Raw genomic sequence first — 25089 nt, 5'->3', positions numbered from 1 at the left:
TGGGGACAAATAAAATGTTGGGATTACCCTTCACTTTTTCAGTGACAATGGTTAGCAGTACAAATAGAGGGGTGAATATCCCTAACAGGGACATGGACAGCAAAGAATCTTGACAGGGGGTCTTCTAACCACTCAATGTAGCTGGTGTTTAGGTGAGCTGCAAGCTCTAAGTTGGAGGGTGGAAAGCATAGTAAAAACTATACTTCCTGGCATCAAAAAAAGTGTAAACAGCAGCAGGCAATTAAGGCGGTGGCATAAACCTCAAATTTAGCCATTTGTTACCCAGCAGATTTTAAATAAACGTTTTCTTTGAGTCCTTTAAGCAGAATAAGGCCCCTTTCACAATGCTGCGACCAGAAAGTCACAAGATGTGGCCGTGATTTTAGGGAATGCCTGTGTAAACATGAGGTCTATGGACCAGTCAGACCAAAGTAGTACAGGGCCACTTTGAAGTTGGTGTGACTTGAAGTCGCACAGATATGAATCGTTATCATTGGAAATCATGGGGTACGATTTGTCATACGACTCATGTCCAAAGTCGCACGAAAAGTCCCACAACTGTGAAAGGGGCCTAAAGCTACCATTCCTGAAATTTTATGCAACAATATGATTTCATGCCAAACCATTAAGGCAAACGGCTTTTCCACCTGCAAGCCGTCTCCCCTCTTTCCACTCCATCCTTGAATCTAGCCCCGGTAGTACTTTTTTATTACAAGCCATAAACAAAAAGCAACTCTGATCCTGCAAAGAAGGCATTGTTTACAAAAAAAACAAACAAAAACAAACAAACACACACCACACAACTTTTGGCTGGACATACGATATGATTGTAAAGGCTTTTTTATTGTTTTAAAACAAACATGGTTTTGCACAAAGCAGCCCTGATCCTCCTCGCCTGGGGTCCTACCCGCCAGCGTTCCTGTTTCCTCCACCCTTCCGAGTGCCCCCATAGCAAGCCGCTTGCTATAGGGACACTTGTGCAGGCTCGATCCCGAGCTGCTGCTCTGTGTCCATTGACTGAGACATGGAAAAAAAAAAAAAAAAAAAAAAAAAACCAGTGCAGCCCCGCGTCCCACCCTTCCCTCAGAGGCTGTGATTGAGAGGAGGCAATGGCTTCTGCTGTCGCTCTCATGTCTAGCAAGAAGAGAGCGCCTGGGGCAGGGGGGGGGGGGGGGGGGGGAATAAAAATAAAAAGAAAGCGCGTGGGGAAAAAACAAAACAAATACCCTTCCTTTACAACCACTTTTAAACATGCCCAAGATCAAATAAACACATATATTGGTGGAACACATACCATTTAAAGTCGCTGTGCTTACATGGTGCTCAGACTTTAGCATCTATAACCAATTTTTATTTGGTACTGGTCAGGCACCGCCACTGGCTGGTGATCCCAACCTGTGCCCCTTTGTTTTGCATTAGCTTTGTATTAATTCTAGTTTACTACTTATTCTTTAGTAACCACTTGTCATACATAATACTGAATGTGGTAAGTGCCTTCCTTGAGACTCAGAGAAGAGGGGAGGTCAATGAGATCAGCCTGCAGAAACCTGCTTGCTATACAAAATTGGGTGCAATTCTCAGGGGACGAAATCACTTCACATCGGTATTGAGTAGAATCACATAAAATGATAAAAAACAAACAAACACACCTTTCCATTGCTTTAGCAGTGTAAGGTAAATGCATTTCGATGCTGTGCTCATCTTCATCCGTTTGCATTGACATTCGCTCAAACATCCCAGTCTTCCACAACTCTCCGTAAACTGAAAATTTCCAAAGCACAACAGGCTTTATTTTCCATATAGGCACACTAGTGACAAGTCCAGAAAATAGCATTAACATGGTCTTACTGTAGTCATGGTTTTCTCTTTAGTTTGCCATTCAGGCTTTGGTAACCATTTTCTTTCCATAAAAATAGCATGAAAGTGTTTTCTTGCCCATGCAGGACACAGTGACAGTGTCTTTGGAAATTGAATTACTGTCAAGGAGTCCGTTATATGTGTCAGAAAATAATGGATCAGAAATCTTTGAGCATTCTGGTCAATTAAATTGGCTGTCTAAACACAACAAATGTTAATGCACAAGGCATTATAATGTGCATGTGGAATGCAACACACCAGAGGTGTAACATAGGATCTTAAAGCCCAACCGTTTTAAAAGGTTTTGAATAGTGTAGAGAAGGTTTACAACTGGTTAGGATTGTATTCTTGTGTCAGAGATGGTCACAGGAACAGGATTCTATGGATAATAGCAACAATAGGGCCATGGGGGGGGATCTGGGTGTTAGCGTTTCTCAGGTTTATATAGTGGTTTAGAAAAGATCATCTTTCTATAGGCAAAAATGAGTGGAATGATAGACCAAATTCTTCTAATGTTGCCACCACAGTGAGTTCATACAACAAAGTGTGCCACCACCTTTAGAAAACAGAGTTAGGTACCTGGTAACTCTTTCTAAGAAGTCTTCCAGGACAGCATCCGAGAGATAGGCTCCTCCTTCATGCAACAGGAAACACTAGTCCACCATTATAAATTTGTTAGTCTCACCTGTGTGCCTCAATAGTATTAAAGTACCGAAGGAACTCTCAGTAAGCCAATGCATCCCCACAATACCTGGTATCATCGCTTAGGGTGGAAACCAGTGCTGCCCTGGAAGACTTCTTAGAAAGAGAGAGTTACCAGGTACCTAACTCTGTTTTCTATAATTGTCTTCCAGGGCAGCATCCGAGAGGATGCATCAAGCAATATTTACTAGGGTGGGGAGAAGGTCTGGAGCACCTTGCGACCAATGTCTGGTCTTGACAGCTGGACGCTGCTGTGGTAGTGTCTTGCGAAGGTATTGAAGCTCGATCATGTCGCTGCCCTGCAGATCTGCTCCGGAGTTGCCCCTGCCTTTTCTGCGACCGAGGTTGCCCAGGCTTTGGTCGAGTGGGCTTTGACCCTACTTGAGGGGGGGGGGGGGCAAGGTTTTTTTCCCCAAATGGCCATCTGTAGGGCAAGGTTTATCCATCATGAGTCTCAATGCCTGCTTTGCCTTATTGACTCCTGCATAGAGGACAAATGACATGGCATTTCTTTGCCAGCCCTTTGTTCTCTCAAGATAAGCTATGAGTATTAAGTGTAGTTTGTTGTATGTGTCTCTTTTCTGCTATCCATTGACTTAGGAAGAGATGCGATAACCACATTCTGTATCCTGTGAAAGGTTGAAGAGACTTTTGGTAGAAAAACTTGGTTTGGTGAGAGGACTATTTTATCTGCCTGGATCAGTCAGTAGGGTACTATCGTGTAAAAAAAAAAAAAAAAAAACCTTGAGACTTTCACCTACTCCCTCTAGGGCCACTAAGAGTGCGTTTTTTAGTTTAAGATTTTTATCTGAGCACTCCTCCAGTGGTTTGAATGGCGGAGAGAGGAATCCTCTGAGCACCGTGGAGAGGTTCCATGTCGGAGTTCTGCCGACTTTAGCTGGTCTGACTATTTAATGAGATCAGGAATAGCTTTATAAATGGGTCCTTTGCTAATTTGGTGTCCAGACAGGGGGAGAGTGCTGCCACTTGTACCTTCGGCGTGCTCAGAGAGAGGTTCAAGTCTGCTCCCTCTTGCAGGAAATCCTGAATCGCTAGGATGATTCTCTGTCGGAATCCTGTTTGTTTCCGTACCAGGAGACAAACTCCCTTCTCACTCCAGTTATGGAGTTTTCTGCTGGCTAGAATGGGGCTGATCACTCTGTCCGACAGTTCTTTCTTTTGCAGCCTCACCCTCTCGGTAACCAAGCCGAAAGTTTCATGAGTTTGCGATTCGGGTGGTTGACTGGCCCTCGCGATAGGAGGTCCGGTAGCTCTTGCTGTATCTGGTGCAGCTGGAGACAGTTTCTTCGAGTGACTGAACCATGTTCCCTGGGGCCAGTGAGGTGCTACGAGTATCACTGTTGCCCTTTCTTCCACGATTCTTTGGCTCACCTTTGGTATTAGAACGGTCAGAGGGAATGCATAACACGGCTGGTGTGCCCAGCTTTGATTGAACGTATCCACTCTGATGTTGCCATCTGTGGTATCCAGCGAGAAGAACCTTGGCAGTTTGGCATTTGTCCTTGAGGCAAACAAATCTACCTCGGGCACTCTCCAGGTTTGCATGATCCACAAGAAGGTTGCTTGGTTTAGAGACCACTCTGTCTGTTTTATGGTCTTTCGACTTAGAAAGTCTGCCAACGTGTTGTCTGTCCCCTTCAAGTGAATGCCCGAGGTTGATCAGATATTTGTCTTAGCCCATGACAGAATTGCTTCTGTCAGGCTCAGACGAGGAGATTGTCTCTCCTTGCCTGTCCAGGTATTCCACTGTTTCACTGAATCCGGACTTCTCTCCCCTGGATAGCTGGTTGCAATGCTCTCCACACTTCCTCTACAGCTTTTAATTCCCCTCATATACTAGGAGGCTCGAGACCATCTGGAGTTACATCTGCCTTGTGTACAGAGATCCCCCATACTGGGGTACTGGCGTCTGTGGTAATCCTCACAGGTTGGCTTGCGCCCATCTGCGCCCCTCGGCTTAACGGAGCGGATTGAGCCACCACTGAAGAGATTGTTTGACCAACCAAGGGACAGGAATAAACATTTCTAAAGGATGAGGGATCACCATCCCACTGGGTCAAATGTGATTCTGTAGAGGCCTCATGTGGAGCTGTGCCCAGGTGATGGCTGGGATCAAGGACATCAGTCCTAGCACTGCCTCATTCTTTTCATTCGTCTGGAGGGTTTTGGTTACTCTTACGTCTAGCACATAATCCAAGTATACCACCTCTGGCTTGGGGTCAGCTACGATTTTTCTGTATTTACTATCCACCCCAGGTTTTGTGGATAAGAAATACCTGCGCAGAGGTTTTTTTAGGTTCTTTGCTGTATCTGCAAAGAACAGCAGATTGTCTAGGTATGGTATCACGCCTATGCCTTGCTTTCTCAGGCCCTTTAGCGCTTCTGCTATAATCTTTGAGAAGATTCTGAGCACAGAAGAGATGCCAAAAGGCAAAAGATGTGTAGTGCAGATGTAGGGTGGCCACCGGCCCCTGGATCGTAAACCTTAGGTATCTTTGATGACTTTTATTTATGGGTACATACAAGTATGCATCTTGCAAGTCTATTGTGGCCATGAATACCCACGCTCTTCTGTTGCGCGGCTTAAATCTCCTGGAATGACAAAAGGGCGCCTTCCCCTGCTTGTTTTTTGTTTGGGGGGAGCCCTTTTTCTTCGCTGCAGTCCTGTCCAGGACCGTTTACAGGTCTGGCCCAAACAGAAAATTTCCTGTGAATGGGATCCCACACAGCCTATTCCTAGAGGCGATGTCCCCTCCCTATGACTTTCAGCCACAGGGCTCTCTTCTTAAGGTCATGGCCCTAGAAGATATCTTTCCATTTCAGCAGAGGCATCTGCTAGAAAAGCTGCCACTCCGGTTAGTGTGGGAATGGTCCTCAATGATTCTTCCTTTGGCGTGTCTCCTAGCAACGCTTGCAGTTGAGACAGCCAGCTACTAGGGTGCGAGCTGTGCAGGTGGAAGCCATTGCCGGATTCAAAATCGCCGCCTCTGCTTCTCATGCTCCACATCATCAAAAGCCAAGTCGGATTTGTTTGTGACTCTCACGAGGGAGGCATCCACTTTGGGACATTTTCGCCCAAGTCTTGGTGTCTTCCTCTACAAATGGATACCTGCGCTTGACTGCACCTGGTAGGTTTTCTGGGCTGCAACCCCTGGTATAATTTTGTAGTGCAGGGAAAGCCATGCAGCTTTTTGCTCTTTGATACCCAGTGTGTCTGCTATAGCCTTTGGACTAGGTTCCACAACTGCAACCTGAAGGTCGCACGATTTTTTTGACGCAATTTAGCCAGGGATTTTGCAACTTAAAACCATGGTGTATTCTTGAGGTCTATGGACCTCAAGTTGCATCAAAGGGGGACCAAAGTAGTGCAGGGACCATGTTGAAGTCGCACAGATATGAATGGTACTCATTGGAAGTCACGGGGTACGATTTGTCATGCGACTCTGCAGTCCTGCACCAGATGAGACCGAACCTTAGAAGATTATCTGTCTTCTGAGGGAAATAGGGTGCCCTCTGATGCCGAGTCATCATCCTCGGAATTCTAGCATAAGCCGTCCTCTGAGATTTGTTCGGAGTTATCCAAATCGACTAGATGGGGTACTGGCTTGGCTAGAGCTTGCTGGCACCTCCAGCTTCTCTACTGCTGAGTGTATTGGCCCAATAGTGCTCTTTATTTTCTTTTTGAAGGAGTTAAGCAAGTCCTTAAGGAAGCCTTTTGACTCCTTAGCCACCATTTTATGCATTTTTGACATAGTGGCTTTTTTCACTCAGGGAAAAACCGGTGACCGCAAGAGGCACATGCCATGCTCTGGTCTGCGCCCCTTTTTCCTCTGGGGCCTTTGCCTGCAAGGGCCTGAGTGAGGTTGGCAGTGTAAAATGCAATTGTACAGTTTGTAGGGAGGTAAAGACAGAGGTGACTCCAGCGTGCTCTGACTTGCCTTGGAGCTGTCCTGACATGCAGGATCCACAGGGCAGGGTGGAGAAGCGTCCAACCTGGCCGGCCACCGGGATCCACTGTTTAGAGAGCCCTTTCTGCTTCCTGCTCCAGCCCCGTCCCCAGCTGACCCAGTGCGGGTTGGTGGACACACCTGCCAAGTCCTCTCTGGCGTCCTCCTTACTGGGTTTCCAATAGGGAGGGGGCACATTAAAGGCCTTTTCCCTGGAGGCTCCAGCCTCCACCAAGATGGCTGCGGGCCGGACCGCACGATCGGAAATTATGCGTCCGGCCTCTCTTGCTATACCTCCCAGGACCGCAAACGAGGAGATTTTGCAGAGAGGTTTGTGGGATGAGCGGAATACGATCGGTGAGCAGGAGGGTCGACGGCCAGGTCGCCTGCACAGCGAGGAAACCTCTAAAGCACCTGGAGTGCAGGGCTCAGCCGGATGGCTCTCCACTATCGAGGAGCAGCAGCTGTGGGGAAAAATGCCAGCGGCATGTGGTGCAGCTAAGGGGATAGTTGCATTCCCCTCTGTAGGGGCAAACCTTGAGGCTCAGATTGCTGCCGCTGCTCGCCCTCCCAAGGCCCCCTGGGCTGAATGGGATGCTGGTCAGGGAGTCCCCTGCAGAAAGCAGAGAGACTGGATAAAATAACAAACGTTTGCAGCTCCTGTGGGTCCGGAGGAAAAAAAAAAAACCAACAACTACTGAGGCACACAGGTGAGACTAACAAATTTATAATGGTGGACTAATATAGATTTCCTGTTGCAGGAAGGAGGAGCTCATCTCTCGGATTCTGCCCTGGAAGATAATTGGAGAAAAACTCGCTTACCAGATGGCAAGCAAAAACCAGGCATGTGGCTATAGCCCAGCCAAGGCCTTTACTTGCACAGAAGATTGTGGGGATCAACGATGGATGGCTGCATGGATATCTCAGACCGAAGACACTACTTAACCAGGACCTTTAGTTGAGCAACCCACTTTTACTTTGATCTGAATGGATGATGACAGGTTCTCTTTACTGCCAGACACCCCTAGGTGCCTAAACCTCTTGTATCACCTGTAGGGGGTCCTGGAGCCCCCACACTGGACAGATCCAATCTCCTCAGAAAGCAGCTGACATGCTGGGACCTGTAGTCCCTCCTGTGAATAGCTCAGATACCCCACCAACCAATTAGAGCTCAGCCTCTTCACTATACACTCACTCATTTCACGGGACACAGAGCCATAGTAGTTACTATGTGGGTTATATAGGCCACCTTTAGGTGATGGACACTGGCACACCCTAAGACAGGAAATCCACTCTGTATATAACCCCTCCCACTACTGGGAGTACCTCAGTTTTTGTAGCAAAGCAATACATGTGTATACCAGAGAGAGGGGAGGGATCTGTGTGTCCTGTGATGTACTTCAAAGAAAATGATTTTACAGGTAAGTTGTTATAAAAATTTTCTTAATCGTACATCACGGGACACAGAGCCATAGTAGTCACTATGTGGGATGTCCCAGAGCAATGCCAACTGAAGGGAGGGAAACAAAAGTTAGGGCACCATGAGATCAGAGGTCTTATACTGCTGCTTGCAGCACACTGCACCCAAAGGCGATATCCTCATGACCTTTTACATCTAATTGATAGAATCTGGTAAATGTATGGACAGAAGACCAAGTTGCAGCCTTCAGATTTGGGCCATGGAGGCTTGGTGATGCACTGCCCAGGAAGCACTAACAGCCCTGGTAGAGTGCGCTTTAATTTGAAAAGGTGGAATTTTCCCTCTTAAAACCACTTGCCACCCAGGCCAATTCTGACATTTCTCTCCTACATGTAAAAATCATCTTTTTTTGCTAGAAAATTACATAGAACCCCCAAACATATATGTTTTTTTTTTAGCAAAGACCCTAGAGAATACAATGGCGGTTGTTGCAACTTTATCTCGCACGGTATTTGCGCAGTAATTTTCTGAACGCTTTTTTTTTGAGGAAACAGTTTTGTGCTTAAAAAAGAAAAAAAAAAAAAAAAAAAAAAAAAACAGTAAAGTTAGCCCAATGTTTTTGCATATTGTGAAAGATGAAGTTACGCCGAGTAGATACCTAACATGTCACGCTTCAATGAAATGGCGCCAAAGTTTGGTACTTAAAAATCCCCATAGGTGACGCTTGAAATTTTTTTTACTGGTTACATGTTTTGAGTTAGACGAGGTCTCGCTCCAACGTTCGCGTCGATACCTCACATGTATGGTTTGAACACTGTTTTCATACTTGGGCGGGGCTTACGACTGCGTTCGCTTCTGCGTGTGAGCACATACGGACAAGGGCGCTTTCAAATATAGATTTTTTTTAATTAAATTATACTTTTATTTTGACACTTTTTTGAAAAAAACAAAAACAAATTTTTGATCACTTTTTTCCCTATTACAAGGAATGTAAACATCCCTTGTAACAGGAATATGACATGACAGGTCCTCTTTATAGTGAGATATGGGGTCAATAAGACCCTACATCTCACCACTAGGCTGGGAAGCCTGAAATAAAAAAAAAATAAACTGATCACCGCTTCCCAGCCGAAGCGGCGCTGTTTTTTTTAATGCAGAGGCTGGGCATGACGTCATAACTTCGCGCCCGGGCCTCAGACTATCATAGAGACTCCGGTGACCATCTGGTCGGCCGGAAATCTCTACGATCAACATCCGGGGCCGGCGGATCCTCTGTCCGACTCACCAATCGTAGCGGTGAGTCGGTAGAAGCACCGGAGGGCAGCCCCTCTCGCCTCCCGTAAGAACGATCAAGCGGCGGAACAGCCGCTATAATCGTTCTTATGGTGTAGGGAATCACCGGCTGAAAACGGCAATATCTGAAGGTCTGTAGCTGCAGGCATTCAGATATACCCGCTAAAAAGTCTGTCACATGACGGCGGGCGGGAGTGAGGTGGGTAAACCATAAGCTTGAACAATTGCCTGGCGAATCCATTTAGAAATAGTAGATTTCAATGCTGCCTGTTCGGTTTTAGGACCTTCAGGCAACACAAATAAAAAACAGCAGTTTTCCAAATCTGAGCAGTCGCTTTCAAATAGACTTTGATAGCTCTCATGACATCAAGAGAATGTAGCGATTTTTCTTCCGCAGAACAGGGTTCTGGTTAAAATGAAGGCAGGACAATATCCTGGTTTAGATGACACTACCTTCCGTAGAAAATAAGGATGAGGAGACAATACAACCTTAGACTTGTGAATAATTAAATATGGCTCTTTACAAGAAAGAGCAGCCAACTCCGATTCCCTTCTTGCAGAAGATATGGCTACCAGAAAAACTAGTTTCCTTGTCAGGGGGACCAAGGGAATCTGTCGTATTGGCTCAAAAGGCTGTTTTTGTAATGCCAACATAACTAAATTCAAGTCCCAAGGGTTCAGGGGTGTTTTAACCGGAGGGTTAAGCCGAGTTACCCCCTGAATAAAGCTACGAACCAAAAAATGCGAAACAAGTGGTTGTTGAAATAGTACTGACAAGGCCGAAACCTGGCCTTTGATAGTACTCAAGGCCAGCTTCATTTCTAACCTCGTCTGGAAAAAGTCAAGGATTCTACCTATGACATATTTCCTGAGGTGCCAACACCCCTGGATTCACAAGAGACATATGCCTTCCAGACTCTAATATAAGACTCTGGAGGCCAGCTTCCTTGCATTAACCAAGGCAGACACCACTGAACCTGACAGCCCACGCTTCTTCAGAATGTGGGTCTCAATAGCCAAACCATTAAATTTAGCGTATGTAAGGTAGGATGGAATACCAGACCTTGCGAGAGAAGGTCTGTATGTGGCGGCAGGGTCCATCTTCACGATCTCGGCATACCAAGATCTCCTGGGCCACGCTGGGGCCATAAGAATCACCAACTTCATTTCCTGCTTGATCCTGCGAAGAAGTCACGGAAGCAGCAGAACAGGATGGAATGCATAGATCAGTGAAAACTGATTCCACGGGAATACCGAGGCATCTGTTCCGCATGCCAGCGGATCCTTTGTTCTTGACACAAAGTTGTTGATCTTTTTGTTGAACCTGGACGCAAACAGATGCGGAATTCCCCATTTTTGACATTGTTAGAAAGATGTCGGGGTGAAGAGACCATTCCCCTGGGAACAACTGCTGGCGACTCAAGTAGTCCGCCTGCCAATTCTCTATTCCTGGAATGAAGACTTCCAATAGGCAAGGCATGTTGTCTTCTGCCCAAGTTAGGATATGATTCACCTCTCTGGGCCGCACGACTTCTTGTGCCCCCTTGGTGATTGATATAGGCCACTGCTGTGGCACTGTCTGATTGGATTTTTTTAGCCTGAGCGTCCAGGGCTTCAGGGCCAGGTGTGCTGCCCAAATCTCTAGAATATTGATGGGCAGGGTCATTTCTAATTTGGACCATTTCCCTTGGACAGTGGCCTCTTCCAGGACTGCTCCCCAACCCAAAAGGCTGGCATCTGTTACCACTTTCCAGGTAACTGGTAGGAAGGATTTTCCTTTCTGCAGATTCTTGGCTATCAACCACCAACTGAGGCTTTGGCGCACCTTTGGAGATAAACGCATTGGGAAATCTAGAGCTTGGACCTTCTTGTTCCAAGCCAAAAAGGATACTGTTTTACAGTAGTCTCGAATGAAACTGAGCATAAAGGAACGGCCTCAAATGAAGCCACCCTCTTTCCCAACAATCTCATGCAAAGTTGAATAGAAGGATTCTTCTTTGCTTTGACCACCTGAATCAGTTCCCTTACGGCACTGATCTTTGCCTGGGGCAAGAACGCCCTCTTCTGAGCTGTATCTATGTTCAGACCCAAGTATTCCAATCTCCTTGATGGTTTTAAGGAAGATTTTTCTAGATTGAGAATCCAACCTAGGTACTCCAGGTAGCTGACTGTGGTGACCAAACTCTGGTCTAAGCGGGCTACCGACTGGTCTATCAAGAGCAGATCGTCTAAGCTAGAATCGTCATACCTTGAGCCCTTAACCTGGCTAGAGGAGGAGCCAGGATCTTTGTAAACACTCGAGGTGCAGTAGCTAGACCGAAAGGCAGAGCTACAAACTGAAAATGAAGATTTTCTATCTCGAAGCATAGCTATTTCTGGTGAGCAGGAAAAATAGGTACATGGGAGGCAAGCATCCTTGATGTCGATTGACGCTAGAAGTTCTCCACCTTGTAGAATGGAGAGTACTGATCGGATTGACTCCATGCGAAAAGAGCGGATATTCAGAAACTGATTTAGATCTTTGAGATCTAGAATGGGTCTGACATTCCCATTTGGTACCATGAAAAGGTTTGAATAAAAACCCAATCCCTGTTCTTCCATGGGGATCACAGACATCACCTTTTGAGACAAAAGATGGTCCAATGGTTGAAAGAGAGACTTCTTTTTTTCTCTGGATCCCTGGGAACGTTTGATCTGAGAAAACGAGGAGACGGGGACTCTCGGAACTCTAGTTTGTACCCTAGAGTTATTGTCTTGACACTTTTCCTGCCAGATCCCTGAGAACTGCAGAAGTCTTCCCCCCACTTAAGCAAGCGGGGGCGTCCCTTCATAAGAAGGCCTTAGTATTTTGTTTTGTAGGCTTCCTTCCCCAGGACCTCTTTTGCCCCTGGGGTTGACTCTGAAGTTTACCTCTTAAAGTTGATGGTGGAGACTGTCGAGACTGCCTGGAGGCTGATGCCCCTGGCACTGGAGAAGAAGCTTGTTTAAATGAAAAACACTTTTTCCTTTTCCTAACTGGCAAAAGGGAACTCTTCCCGTTAGAAATTCTTTGGATTTATCCAGATCATCCCCAAAGAGCCATTCACCGTGAAAGGGAAAGCTAGCCAGGAGCTTTTTGCATGGCGCTTTGGCTGACCAATTTTTCAACCATAATATTCTATGCATATGCACCAGCCCAAGCGTAAGGCCTGGAGAACAGAATCTCTCATAGCGTCTTTTGCAAAACATAATGCCTCTGGTGGCTCTGCCAACTCCTGGACCTGCTGATCAGGAATAATCTTGAGCACCTGTTTAAACTGGTCTCTCAATGATTGACATACACCAATTGCTGCCAGGGCAGGCTGAGTTACTGAACCTGCCAGAGAAAAAAAAAAAAAAAAACGTTTAACAGGAGTTTCAACTTCTTATCCGTTGGATCCTTAAGCATTTGAGCATTGTCAACGGGACAAGTCAAACTTTTATTCACAGAGGATATAGCAGCGTCAATTGCTGGGATTTGCCATCTTTTATTACATTTTTCCTCCATACGATAAAGTGTTGAAAACTTTTTAGGAGGGAAAAACTGCTTATCTGGGTGATCCCACTCAGAATACATAAGCTTTTCCAGCAATGAATGGATAGGAAAAGCATAAACAGCTTGGGGAGGCTTTAGCGAACCCAAACAACTTTGAGGCTTAAGGAGTCCCTTTTGAGACCTTTTCTTGGGGTGTTCCTAGTCCCCCCTTCTGACCATAGCCCATTGCACAAATGCAGAGGTTCTACCAGAAGAATCACATCAACTGCTTGAGCAACAGTCCAGCCACTGCTATTAACGCTCAGCCTGATGCTACAAGTAAATGTGTCAATGGGAATGCCTGTGTCACCAACCTCTTACATGCCCCTCTTTGCTCTTGTGTCCCTCCAACATCTGCAGCCAGCAAAGGAGCTGGGCGTTGCTGTATGCTAACGCTGTGCTAAGCCCTGCCCCCTTCCATCACATCCCGCCCCCTCTCTTTTCAAAAAGAGTGTTTTCCCGCATGAGCGTCCGATCCAACAGGATCGCTGTTTGTGTGGGGAGGGGATGGCGAGGAGGAGACCTCAGGAAGGCCGCCCCGCCGTGCAGAGGTGGTGAAGGAAACTGAACGCCATCGCCGATCGTTTTTGGCCTCCCCCTTTCTAAGAAGAGGGGAAGCTTGTTCCAGGTGGGGGGTGATCTAGTGGAAGAAAAATCCCCCCCCCCAATCTTACCGGAGGTCTGAGTTGCTCACCGGAGGGAAGTCTGCTGTTTCTGCTGCACAGTGTGATCTCTGAGGAAAGCATGACAAGGTACGTGCTCTACACAGCCCCCAGTGGTGACTCTTAAGCATGACATTTACTTTTTTTTAAAAAGGAGACATTTCATAAGAAAAATTAAAAAAAAAAAAAAAAAAAAAAAAAAAAAACACCTTAGAAACCTCCACTTACCTTTCCAGCCGCAGGGTTTTCTGTGGTAAAAACAGAAAGACCCAATCTTCACCCCTCACAGTGGGCTCCGTTACCAAACCTTCAGGAACCAGAGACCCTTGGGTAACCCCACTCCTGGACCTGTAAAGCACCCCACCAGTAAAACTTTATGGCTAAAAAAAACCAAAGCACTGGATCCCGGGGGTCCAGCTCTCTAAAAAGAGAAGCGTTACAGGCAAAACCTTGTTTCTTCGGACACAAGGCCTGGGTACCATTCAATTCGGCCTACAAAAGACACTTTGAATGGATCCGGTTGCATGGCTTGCTACAGCAAAGGAATCTTCCAGTGGAGCTCAGCACAGCACATCTTTACTCGTGACCAACACCTAAGACACTGGCGAAAAAACTGAGGTACTCCCAGTAGTGGGAGGGGTTATATAGGGAGTGGACTTCCTGTCTTAGGGTATGCCAGTGTCCATCACCTAAAGGTGGCCTAAAACCCACATAGTAACTATGGCTGGGTCCCGTGATGTACGATTAAGAAAATACATTAATGGAGACTGTATAAAACATACACAGAATACTGTTGCTTATGTGACTGTTAGACCATGATGCTCGCTCTCAACCATACCTTTCTGATCAATATGGAGGTCATAGAGGGGTGTTCTATATATATCCACAGTGGAAAGTGCACATCTAGAAAGAGCCACATGGTGAGAAGGACCGAGAATGAAAACTCTTCGCCTATTTTTGAGTAAAAGAAAAAGGAATATTAAGCTTTGTAATCAAAAACACGTCAGGGACACATTTATAAAGATATGAATAAGTGAAACAGTAAGATCCAAACCTGTTTGTGCACTTGTACCTCTAAAAATGTAATGACTCTGCTCCTGTAATGTTACCATGGCAAAAAATTAAAGAAAAAAAAAAAAAAGGGAACACTTTGAAAGTACATCAGATCTAAATAGGGAAAAATATCATGCTGGAAATCTATACTGATATGGACTGGGTAATGCATTAGGTACGGAAGGATGCCACACAGTTTGAGGAAAATGAAGATCATCAACTTACAGAGGGCTGAATTCAAAAACACCCTGCAAATCAAAGTGAAAAAATGATGCAGCAGGCTAGTCCATTTTGCTGAAATTGCAGCAACTCAAAAATGGTACATAGTTTGTATGTATGCCTGACAACGTCGGGGCATGCTTCTAATGAGACGGATGGTGTCTTGGGGTATTTCCTCTCAGATCTGGACCAGGGCATCACTGTGCTCCTGAACAGACTGAGGTGCAAATGGGTGGCGTCGGATGGGATAAAACAATGTGCCAGAGGTGTTCTATTGGATTTAGGTCAGGGTAGCTTGGGGGCCATTCAATGGCATCAATGCCTTCATCCTGCAGGAACTGGCTGCATACTCTCGCCACATGAGGCCAGGCATTGTCGTGCACCAGGAGGAACCCAGGACCTACGGCACCAGCATAGGGTCCAAGGATTTCATCCCAATACCTAATGGCAGTCAGGGTGCCATTGTCTAGCCTGTAGAGGTCTGTGCATCCCATAATGGATATGCCTCCCCAGACCATCACTGACCCACTACCAAACGGTCATGCCTCAAACCTGCAATGATGTTACAGGCAGCATAACGTTCTCCACAGCTTCTCCAAACCCTTTCACGTCTGCCACATGTGCTCAAGGTGAGATCTCTCACCACACATTACACACTTTTTTTTTAAAACCAAAACTGGAAAAAAAGACAGCGCTTTCCACCCTTTGGATTCTAATCCCATGCCATTCCCCACTGGAGTCAAAGGGGTGGGTTGGCTTCACTCCTCCCAGGCCTCCAGCTATCTGCAAATCCCTTGCTTGCTGCAGTGCTTTCATTCCCCCAGTGCCCCTGCAAAATCCCCAGCCTCCCGTGGAGAGAACCCATCCCCCACAGTTGCCCCCAGCACCCTCCAAAAACCTCATCCTCTACAGGGCTACCAAGTCTTATGCACCCCCCCTACCATTTGTTGTTAGGCTATATTTGTATTTAAAGTCTTACTAAACCCTGGATTCACTATATCTGGTATCCCACAGTACATGTAAATGCAATTATTTAAGCAAATATAAACTGCTAAACCCCTTTTCTCATCAGTAGTATATAGCAGTCTTGTCACTTCTATCAGGGTCTGGTTAAAGCTTTTAGGAGGAGTTAGCATTTTCCAAGATTGTCCTATCAGGCTGCAGGACCCCTGACCCTCTGTCTGGTAGAGGTGTGCATCTTCACTGGTCCCACGATTCAATTCCGCGATGCATCACGATTACTGACGAACTCCCACTTCCGCTTGGGCCGCCTAGGCGGCCCTTCCACCCTGCAATCTTCTGGGACACATCACAGTTCCCAAAAGATTGCCCGGCCATTCAGGACAGTGCAGTGAGACATGCGCACCCAGCTGTGAAGCTGCAAACTGTCAAAGACGAATGCCCACAGTAGTATTACCAGCGCTGTGGACAGGCAGGGTAGAGAAGGGAGGGTTTGGGTGGCCACGTCGCTGGATTGTGGGACAGGCGAGTGTCTTTTTATTAAAAGTCAGTTTTTATAGCTGCTGACTTAAAAAATTTGAATTAAAAATAACTTCACTCCCTTAACCACTTTAGCCCCAGAAGATTTGGCTGCTGAATGACCAGGTCATTTTTTTTGCAGTACCGCACTGCGTTACTTTAACTGAAATGTGCGCGGTTGGGCGACATTGTACCCAAACAAAATTGACTTCTTTTTCCCCACAAACAGAGCTTTCTTTTGGTGGCATTTGATCACCTCTGCGGTTTTTATTCTTTGCGCTATAAACAAAAAAAAAGCAACAATTTTGAAAAAAAAACCCACACACAATACTTTGTACTTTTTGCTATAATAAATGTCCCCTGGAAGCCGATTGGCTACCATGCACAGATTCTGTGTGCTTCAGAATGGTAGTTGTACACGGCTGTGATAGGAAAATCAGGATTCTGCATATTCCTGCACTGCAGCACTCTGACCCTTGGGTGAACTCTGACCTTGTCCTGTACTGGGTGCAGTCAGTGTAGTCCTCTAATGTCTGTACACAGGGATGTGTCACCAATAAATCCCCCACACACACAGACAGACTTTATTCTATGGATGTGGTAGATGCAGTCATCATGGCAACTAAAGGACACTGATAGGACATCAGGTGCTGTCCCTATAATGAGGAGGATCTCACACTGTACACACAGTATGATGAATGGACACACGTCATGCTCCTCACATTGGGCTCGAAGGGACACAAGCGGACTGCGATGGACTTCAGATTTCAGCACCAGCCCCACTCCACTGGCCACCACCATCTTTCCCACACGTTGTCAGCAAGACGACCAGAGGAGACAGCAGACTCCTCCCCGCTATGCTGCCGGAGAGCATTCCGGGAAATGTAGTTGCAAAGCTGTTAGACAGCAGTGGGTGTGGCGAGTGGAGTGCAGCGGAGTGATATGTATTGTATTTGGGAAATCCGCTCTGCACTTCCTTCTCACAGGAAAGATGAAGTTTATAAAGAAATCCCACTGCTCTGTAATAGTGTACAGAATGTGAGCATCCCCTCTGTACTCAGCAATGCACAGTTCCCCAATTTCTAGGGCACCTCTGATGTGACTGCCAGGCCCGCCTCTCTGCTCTCCAGTCTCAGCCCCGCCCACCTCTCTTGTGATTTGATAGTGACAGTCAGCAGACGGGGAATTCTCCGCTGACGTGAGGAGAGCTGGAAGTGAGAGGAGAGAGGCGGCATTGTACACAGCAGGAGATACACTCGGAGCTCTCTCCCGGGAGGGGCGGGGCAATGACATCAGCAATCGATTTCTACGGTCGCATGCATCGATGCCGCATCAGGGACACCCGAATTGCGATGCATCGATTAATTTCAGCACCCCTGTCTGGACAGTGCTGATTAAATGCGCTTTCCCACTCTCCCAAAAAAAAAAATAAAAAAAATAAAAACACCCAACCTCCAGCAATACACAAACTGAGGATGTGCAGCCTGACTTCAGTAATGGTCTTATCTGGCATATTTTGGAGTCAGTGGAAGGAGGAGGATCTGTGCATACAGGATCAAACTGCCTTTTTACACAATGCAGAGGATTAACCCCTTCGGTGCCACAGGCATGCTTTACTGCATATACAGACTGATTTTACTGTTGTGGGTTTAATAAAACTAAGAACCAGAAAAAAGGTGAAACCAACCGCTCTATTTTTGACACCAAATTCTAAAGACCTTGGGGCTGTGTAAAAGCAACACTGGGAAAGAGGAGGGAGTTTACCGCACCCTTTTTTTTTTTTTTTTGTAGTCCATCTGCTTTTTTTCTCCAGGGGATCTGCAAGAGCCCCATTTTCTCAAAGGGATATTCTTACATTAGGAGGATGGAAGAGTACAAAAAAGAACGCCAACATCGAAACACTTCCTGCACCCAAGCTTGAGAAGGAAAAGGAAACCACTGAAGAATGACTACTTTATTAGGTGCCAGCTCACCCATAAAGTGTGTGGTCTGAAAGTGTAGGGAAAATGCTTGCAATTCACAATGATATTTGCGGAGTTTGTTTATTAAAGCGCATAATTGAAATAGGATTTTTTTTTTTTTTTTAACGAAAGCATTTTAAAGCATGGATTGTATTTTAGCATTAGCCAACAATTTCATATAAATAAAATAAAAGACATTACCTTGCATCAGCAACAAGTAATTACATTTTTTTTTTTTAAAGCGAATATCCAGGGGTATAGCAAATACCCTCCTCTATTAGAAAAATTAAAAGTTTAAAAAGGTACAAAACATAGCTGGGGTAATGCCTCAATGGCTAACAGGTAAACATAACCATGTGCATAACAAAGCATAACTTAAAACTTATCCTAAAACTCTAACCAGGCATTGCTCAGATTCACAGTAGATAGGAGCTTTGCAGGCATTGAAAAATGACTTAAAAAGGAATCACCCTCCAGTTCAGAGCCTGATGCTACAATAACAGTTTGTTGTTATACTAGTATCCCCACCTGTACAATCGCCCATTTATAAACCACTGTTTGTAAAAAAAAAAAAAAAAAAAAAAAAAAAAAAAAAAGTGTGATAGATACTCAGGAAGCTACATTGATCCAATCTACTGGTTCCTGATCATTTACCGTGGAATCCGAGTTCGTCCACAAGTGCCAGACTATCATACTTTTTGGGACATCCTCAGGATAAAATATGCGGCTTTATAAAAGGGGTACCACAGAATTAACAAGCTGCTTCCAGGAGGACAAGGTAGGGGGCCTAGCTGACAAAGTACTATGGCCTTCCTGGAATAAAATAAGGATACCCAATAGTGTGCGTGTCACTCTAGCAAAAGCTACCGAGTCTACCAATCCAAGGAGACAGATGCTGACCGTCAGGGGGATAGGTATGGTGGTTAACCTATGGAAAAACTGGGTCACCTCACTCCAATAGTTCTGCATCTGTGGACATTCCCAAAAGACATGTATAAAGCCGGCAGGATTTACCAGAGCCTCTCCAACAGCTGGGCGAGGAGGTAGGGTATACACGGTGCAAGCGTTGTGGCGCATAGTAAATTTTGTGTAATAATTTGAATTGCATCAGTCTGTCTCTAGTCACAATTAATGGCTGGAGTGGGTAATCCCACATATTCCCCCAGTCTTCGCTGTCCAGTTCCTGCACCTCCGCCTGCCACAAACCTCGCAGACCATCCAGGCCAACCCGATTGGGTGGCAACAATGCTTTATATATTTTGGATAGTGGCTTGGAGAGAGTTCAGTATCTCCAAGAACCTCCAAGTAGTCTTCTTTAAGCCAAAATGGAAGAGTTTTAAATTGTGATTCACAGGCGTGGCGAAGCTGCAGGAAACTGAAAAAAAAAAAAAAAAAAAAAAAAAAAAAGGAGTTAGGAAGCTGGAATTTGTTTTTCAGCCTGTCGAATGTAAATAATTCAGGCCCTGCATCAATGTCCAAAGATTTAATTCCTTTACTAGCCCATAGACCAGGGCTCGGTAAGGATTGAAATTCCTGTAACCTTGGGTTGAACCAAAGCGATGTATTCAGGGACCAACAGGCTTTTGTGAGATTGGGTTTAATCACTAGTATATGCCATGCTTTGACTACTTTCATAGCTAGCGTTAGAGGTGGATATGAAGCCTTTGTAACACACTTTATAGGGGAAGGGCAGATCGAATATTTTTTGCAGCCATTTAGTTCATTTAAAGTCCCACCCTTTTCTGCCCTCCCCCTTTAGATATGAATGGGATGGAAATGTATGACCTTACCGGGCCATAATTTAAATTAAAGTCACTAGGGATGGAAATACACAGCCTTACCAGGCTGTGGATTCCTCAAAGTCCCTATTATACAATTTTCTCTTCTTTTCAATTCAACATAATATAGGGATGGAACTTTATGGCATTGCTCTATCTCAATTATCTTTACTACATTTCCTGCACCTTATGGCCAAGTGTTTAGCTTCCCCTGTTTCAATTTTTATACCAACACCATTGTAGTTTGTGTGTCTATTACATTTTACCAGTCCAAAAGGACCCAATCCTTATTGCCATTTATCTCCAGGTGAGTGGGCTGATCGCATTGTCCTCTGGCCCTGTCTCATACCCGGGAGCTGTGACGCGCTTTGCGGGCCCCCCCCCACCCCCGCCTCCTTGAGACCTGGGCGGGGCGGATGCGCTGTCACTGTCAACGTCACATACTCCACGCTGTACGTGTGGCACCTCTGGCACCCTCATGTCCATGCTTAGCTGGATTCCACACTCATGGGCTATGGGAGGAGACACCCAGGTGCCGATTAACCAGAGATGTTAGCTCCGACAGATGGCGCCGGGTCTCCACCCTTCACTGCACAGTGTGACGTTGGTGGGCGGTCCCGCGGTGGCTCACATATGGGCGCCTGAGGGTGGTCTGGCCACTTGAGGCTCTCTGCACACTGGTGCTCACTCCTTCTCGATGCTCCGATCCCTCTTCTCGAGTTAACCTGACACCTTATTTTCGTCACAATTCACTTGGTGCTCTTACATTTACTATTTTGGAGGTACTTTTGGTCTATCACTCCCCCCTTTTTTCTTCAGCTGCCGGTATCACTTACCTACTGGTAATCCTCGATTGCCAGTTCTTAATCCAAGCACTTACATCACTCACTAGCACTTACCATTTTTCCTCACTCTCACCTCCTCCCAATTTTTGCCACTTGTTCTGTTAACTATCCTTCACTTCACCACAGAGATGCCCCTGCCGACCTTGGTTGCCTGTATGTTGTGCCTCCATTGAGATGTCCACCTCGGCTCCCGGTCAGAGATGTTCCTAAAGGCTTGCGACACCCCACCACTTTATATATCAATTGCAACCCCAACCAGCAAGTACTTCTTGGTGTTGGGGTTCTTTACCTTATGTCCATGCCCTTATACACACACACTTATTACTTTCTTATAATCCTCATTTTAGATTTACCACACGCATGCTCCTGATGAGTGGCGTTCATTCACGAAATGCTTAGAGCTTTTTGATGCCTTTGTCGATCTATCATGATTATCAAGTTACTTGGCTACCTATATATTTTCACAGGTTCAGTGAAGCCATTGGTCCAGGCAGCACATTGCAGGCAGCACTTTAAATCTTAATACTAATATTATCCAATTGTTTATGGTGAACCACGGCACTTTATTCTAATCTTATGAGACATGATTAAACACTATTATGCTTATACCTTGTTTATTAATTTTATTATTGTTAACCAGTGGCTATACCATGAAACATTCAGCCATCATGTGTATTGTCTGTATTTATCAATTATTTTAGTCTAGCAATTGTATGTTTATACCCTATGACATCAATAAAAGTTCTGTTGCTCACCAAATATTTTTTGCAGCCATTTAGTTCATTTAAAGTCCCACCCTTTTCTGCCCTCCCCCTTTAGATATGAATGGGATGGAAATGTATGACCTTACCAGGCCAGAATTTCAATTAAAGCCCCTAGGGATGGAAATACACAACCTTACTAGGCTGTGGATTCCTCAAAGTCCCTATTATACAATTTTCTCTTCTTTTCAATTCAACACTTTATAGGGGGTCAAAGTATCTCGAAAGATCCCGAGTGTGCTGCCTCCAGAACTACGGACGCATTGGTATCATCTGAGACAATCAATTAGGAGCATGAGTGAGCATGGCCGCTAAGTAATGGGTGTAAAAGTCCGGGCAGGCCAGTCCCCCTTGTGTCCAAGGTCTATGCAAAGTTTCCTTGCTAAATCTGGCTGGATGTGATTGCCACAAGGAGAAAGTAACAAACAAGTCCAACTGTTGGGGGGGAGGGGAGGGAGAGACTTTGGTATTCAGACCGGAAAATGCCGCAGATTATACAGTAGAACCGGGAGAAGTTTCATTTGAATTAAATTGATTTTCCCTATAAAAAAGGATAACGGGAGGTGTGACCAAGACGTCAGCCTTTGCCTACACCACTGTAGTGCTGGGGTCAAGTCAAGTTTACAGAAATCATGGACGTTAGGGGAGATATTGATCCCTAGATATCTGATGGTGCTCGACCATTGCAAGAGTGAATTAGGGTCAACTAGCCTTTTCGATCCTGGGTCTATAAGCAGAATACTCCACTTAGCATGGAGGCCTGAAAGAGCTGCAAAGCGACCTAAAATCTGCAATGCTGTGGAAAGCGATGGGCCAGGGTCTCGCAAGAAAAGGATTAGATCAGCGTACAGTGATAAAAAAAAAAAAACAAAAACACAAATTTTAGGCCTAAAGTTCAGCTCTTAAATGCTGGTCTGAAGAGCAATGTATATAGCAAATAAGCTGCAACAGCTTTCTTGAAGCTCCTAGGGTCTCCAAACACACTGCCGACATACTAAACCTGGCCAGTTTAGTGTGCAGGCAGCGGTCAATATCAGATGCAGTGAGGTGGTGTGATGCATGATTCAGCGCACCACACAGTTCCTTTTGTTGCCCAACTTTATTTGAAGTGCATAAAGTGACACTTCATTTAGGTCACTGAACAGCATGGTGCGTTTCACTGCTGTGCGTGACGTGGTGCCACCCAGTGCAAGTCGATAAAATGCAGCACGTCTGCTTTTTAATTGCAGTTCACTGCACCAAAGCTCCAGGCTGTAATGCGAGAACAGGGCACACAGAGAACAATTGCTTTCTACGTGCCCTAGCGGTGGCTATTCTTCCAATGCAAAAAAATAAATAAAAATAGAGGCCAGTCAGCGGACGGTGTGTAAATTCTTTTTATTTTCAAGAGAGTAAGGAGGGTTATTAAAGAGATTCCCCTTCACTTCCTGTCCCATAGCCAACACAGAAAGCGAGGAAATCACTCCAAATGTGCAAAGATCCCAGTGTGTCACCAGAACTAGTGTTCCAGGTAGACTATTTCCATTTGCGTTCTAATTTCAACCCCACACACACTTTTGCCTTTCGTTACAATTAAAAATTTCCATGTAGCTCTAACTTATGATTGATAATAAAATGATGGTTGTAGGTTAAGGAGATGCAAGGTAGCTACTCAAGTTTTGTTGTACACATTGTTCTTCATACTTGTATTAACAGGTTAAAAGCTGTGTAAGCTAGGCCTACAGGTTTTATCCAGTAGTAACCAACCAGTTTTGTGAGCCATACAAGGCACCAGCTAACTTTGAAATTACACCTGGAACCCACTCACACTACAGGAGAAATTTTAAAAGATAATGTAAATGATCTTCTCTTTTGACCCCTTTCAGGGAAAAAAAAAAAAGGGTAGTCACCTCATCGCATACAAATAAGGACTAGTAAATAACAATTTTCCTGAGTTTAGATATACTTTTATTCCGCACTACTTTAGCAGAGTACTTTCAGTTGTTGGCAATCATTTTCATCTGCAGCACATTGAAATCAACCAGTCAAGTGATTCCCAATAAAAAGGTTAAACTTCACATTAGCATCAATTTTTGTTAGTAGTATCACATTTATTAAAGGATCACATCAGTTCTAGTCATGCTGGTGTGTAACCTTTAATTGCTAAAAACCTGTATTTGCGTAAGAAAAATAGTCATAAAGCAGGTTTTCTTTTACATATCAAGACATTGAAGGTTTAGGAGGTAAATGATGGACTTACTAGTAAAAATGTGTGTAAAAGCCTCCAATGTTAGCCCTAACAGATAGTACGGCTCACTCAATACATTCCTAAAACCACTGGCTTCTTAGGCCTCGTACACACAATGCGAAAATCAGAAGGGAAAATTCATAAGACGAGCCGTCTGCGGATTTTAGAGTCGTTAGTACGGTGCTTTCGTTGTGCAGGCTATAAAATTTGTCGGATGTGAACTCAACATCTGATTTTCGTATTGTCAGTACAGAAATCGTCACACAAAATTCAAAAGTACAAACACGCATGCTCAGAACCAAAGAACGATCATGAAAAGTATGGTCGGGTAAACTACTGGTCGTAATCTAGAATTAACATTCGTGACGCGCCAATTGATGAAATGTCGAAATGCACATTCTCATCTTCTTTAATCGGATAATAATGAAGCTGCTTTGCTGGTGATACTAATGTAATGTAGTTATGCCAAATCGCGAATCAACGTTCACAACAGGGAATTAGCAGAAGGGGCCCAAAGGGTGGAGCTTGAGAAATAAACTTCCTGTTTATACTCTCATAGTACATCACTACATTCGTGTTTGTCAAACAATTTGCGGATAGTTAGTATGCTAGACAAAATCCTGCACACAAGCTTTTGACAAAAATCAGACGCTCGGTCATACAACAATCGAACCATGTGCCTAACCGACCTGATAATAAAGTAAAACAGGCTTCCCAAAGCCAGTGACAATAGAATGTCAGCATAACCTGAAATGTTATAGGCTTCCTGTGTCTTTCAATGGATGAGAGATGCAAATATTACAGAATAAAATAAAGCCAACTCCAGGCAAAAAAATAAATAAAAAGTATCCCTTGCAGTGAGGATGTGCTTGAAATGTTAAATTTTCCCAGCGTTGGTCAGACAATGCTTTGTTATTTCTTTATGGCAGATAAGGATCAAACTAATGAACACACACTTAGCACAAATAAAAGATTTCTGCATGCAAGCATAATAGATGTACCAATACGGACAGAGGAGTCTGGGCTTAAACGTACATATGCATTGGTTTTAGGGACACAAGAAAACAATGGGGCCAACACATAGGTACCAATTTCCTGCTTAAGTTTCACTTTAAAGATAAAAGTAGGGCTGCAACTAACAATTATTTTCATAATCGATTAGTTGACCGATTGTTTCGAATAATAAAACTAAAAAAAAAAAAAAAGTGTGGCGTTGAATTTAGTTAATATGTAAAGTTTTTTTTTTTTTTTTTTTAACCACTTCAGCCCCGGAAGGATTTACCCCCTTCCTGACCAGAGCACTTTTTGCGA

General features: G+C 44.9%; 1 protein-coding gene across 1 annotated transcript in view; it reads right to left on the bottom strand.

Moving 5' to 3' along the window:
* MEMO1 (mediator of cell motility 1) overlaps positions 1 to 25089 on the bottom strand; it is a 111967-nt gene that overhangs the window by 30139 nt on the left and 56739 nt on the right. The window contains exons 4-5 of the mRNA XM_073627873.1: positions 14294 to 14406; positions 1650 to 1761 (exon numbers count right to left, since the gene is read on the bottom strand). Coding sequence (XP_073483974.1) covers positions 1650 to 1761; positions 14294 to 14406 — 225 coding nt within the window. The remainder of the gene's footprint in view (positions 1 to 1649; positions 1762 to 14293; positions 14407 to 25089) is intronic.

This window comes from Aquarana catesbeiana, linkage group LG04, assembly GCF_042186555.1.
Source record: "Aquarana catesbeiana isolate 2022-GZ linkage group LG04, ASM4218655v1, whole genome shotgun sequence".
Taxonomy (NCBI): Eukaryota; Metazoa; Chordata; class Amphibia; order Anura; family Ranidae; genus Aquarana; species Aquarana catesbeiana.
The sequence above is the reverse complement of the archived record's forward strand: the minus strand, read 5'-3'. Positions and strand labels throughout refer to the sequence as shown.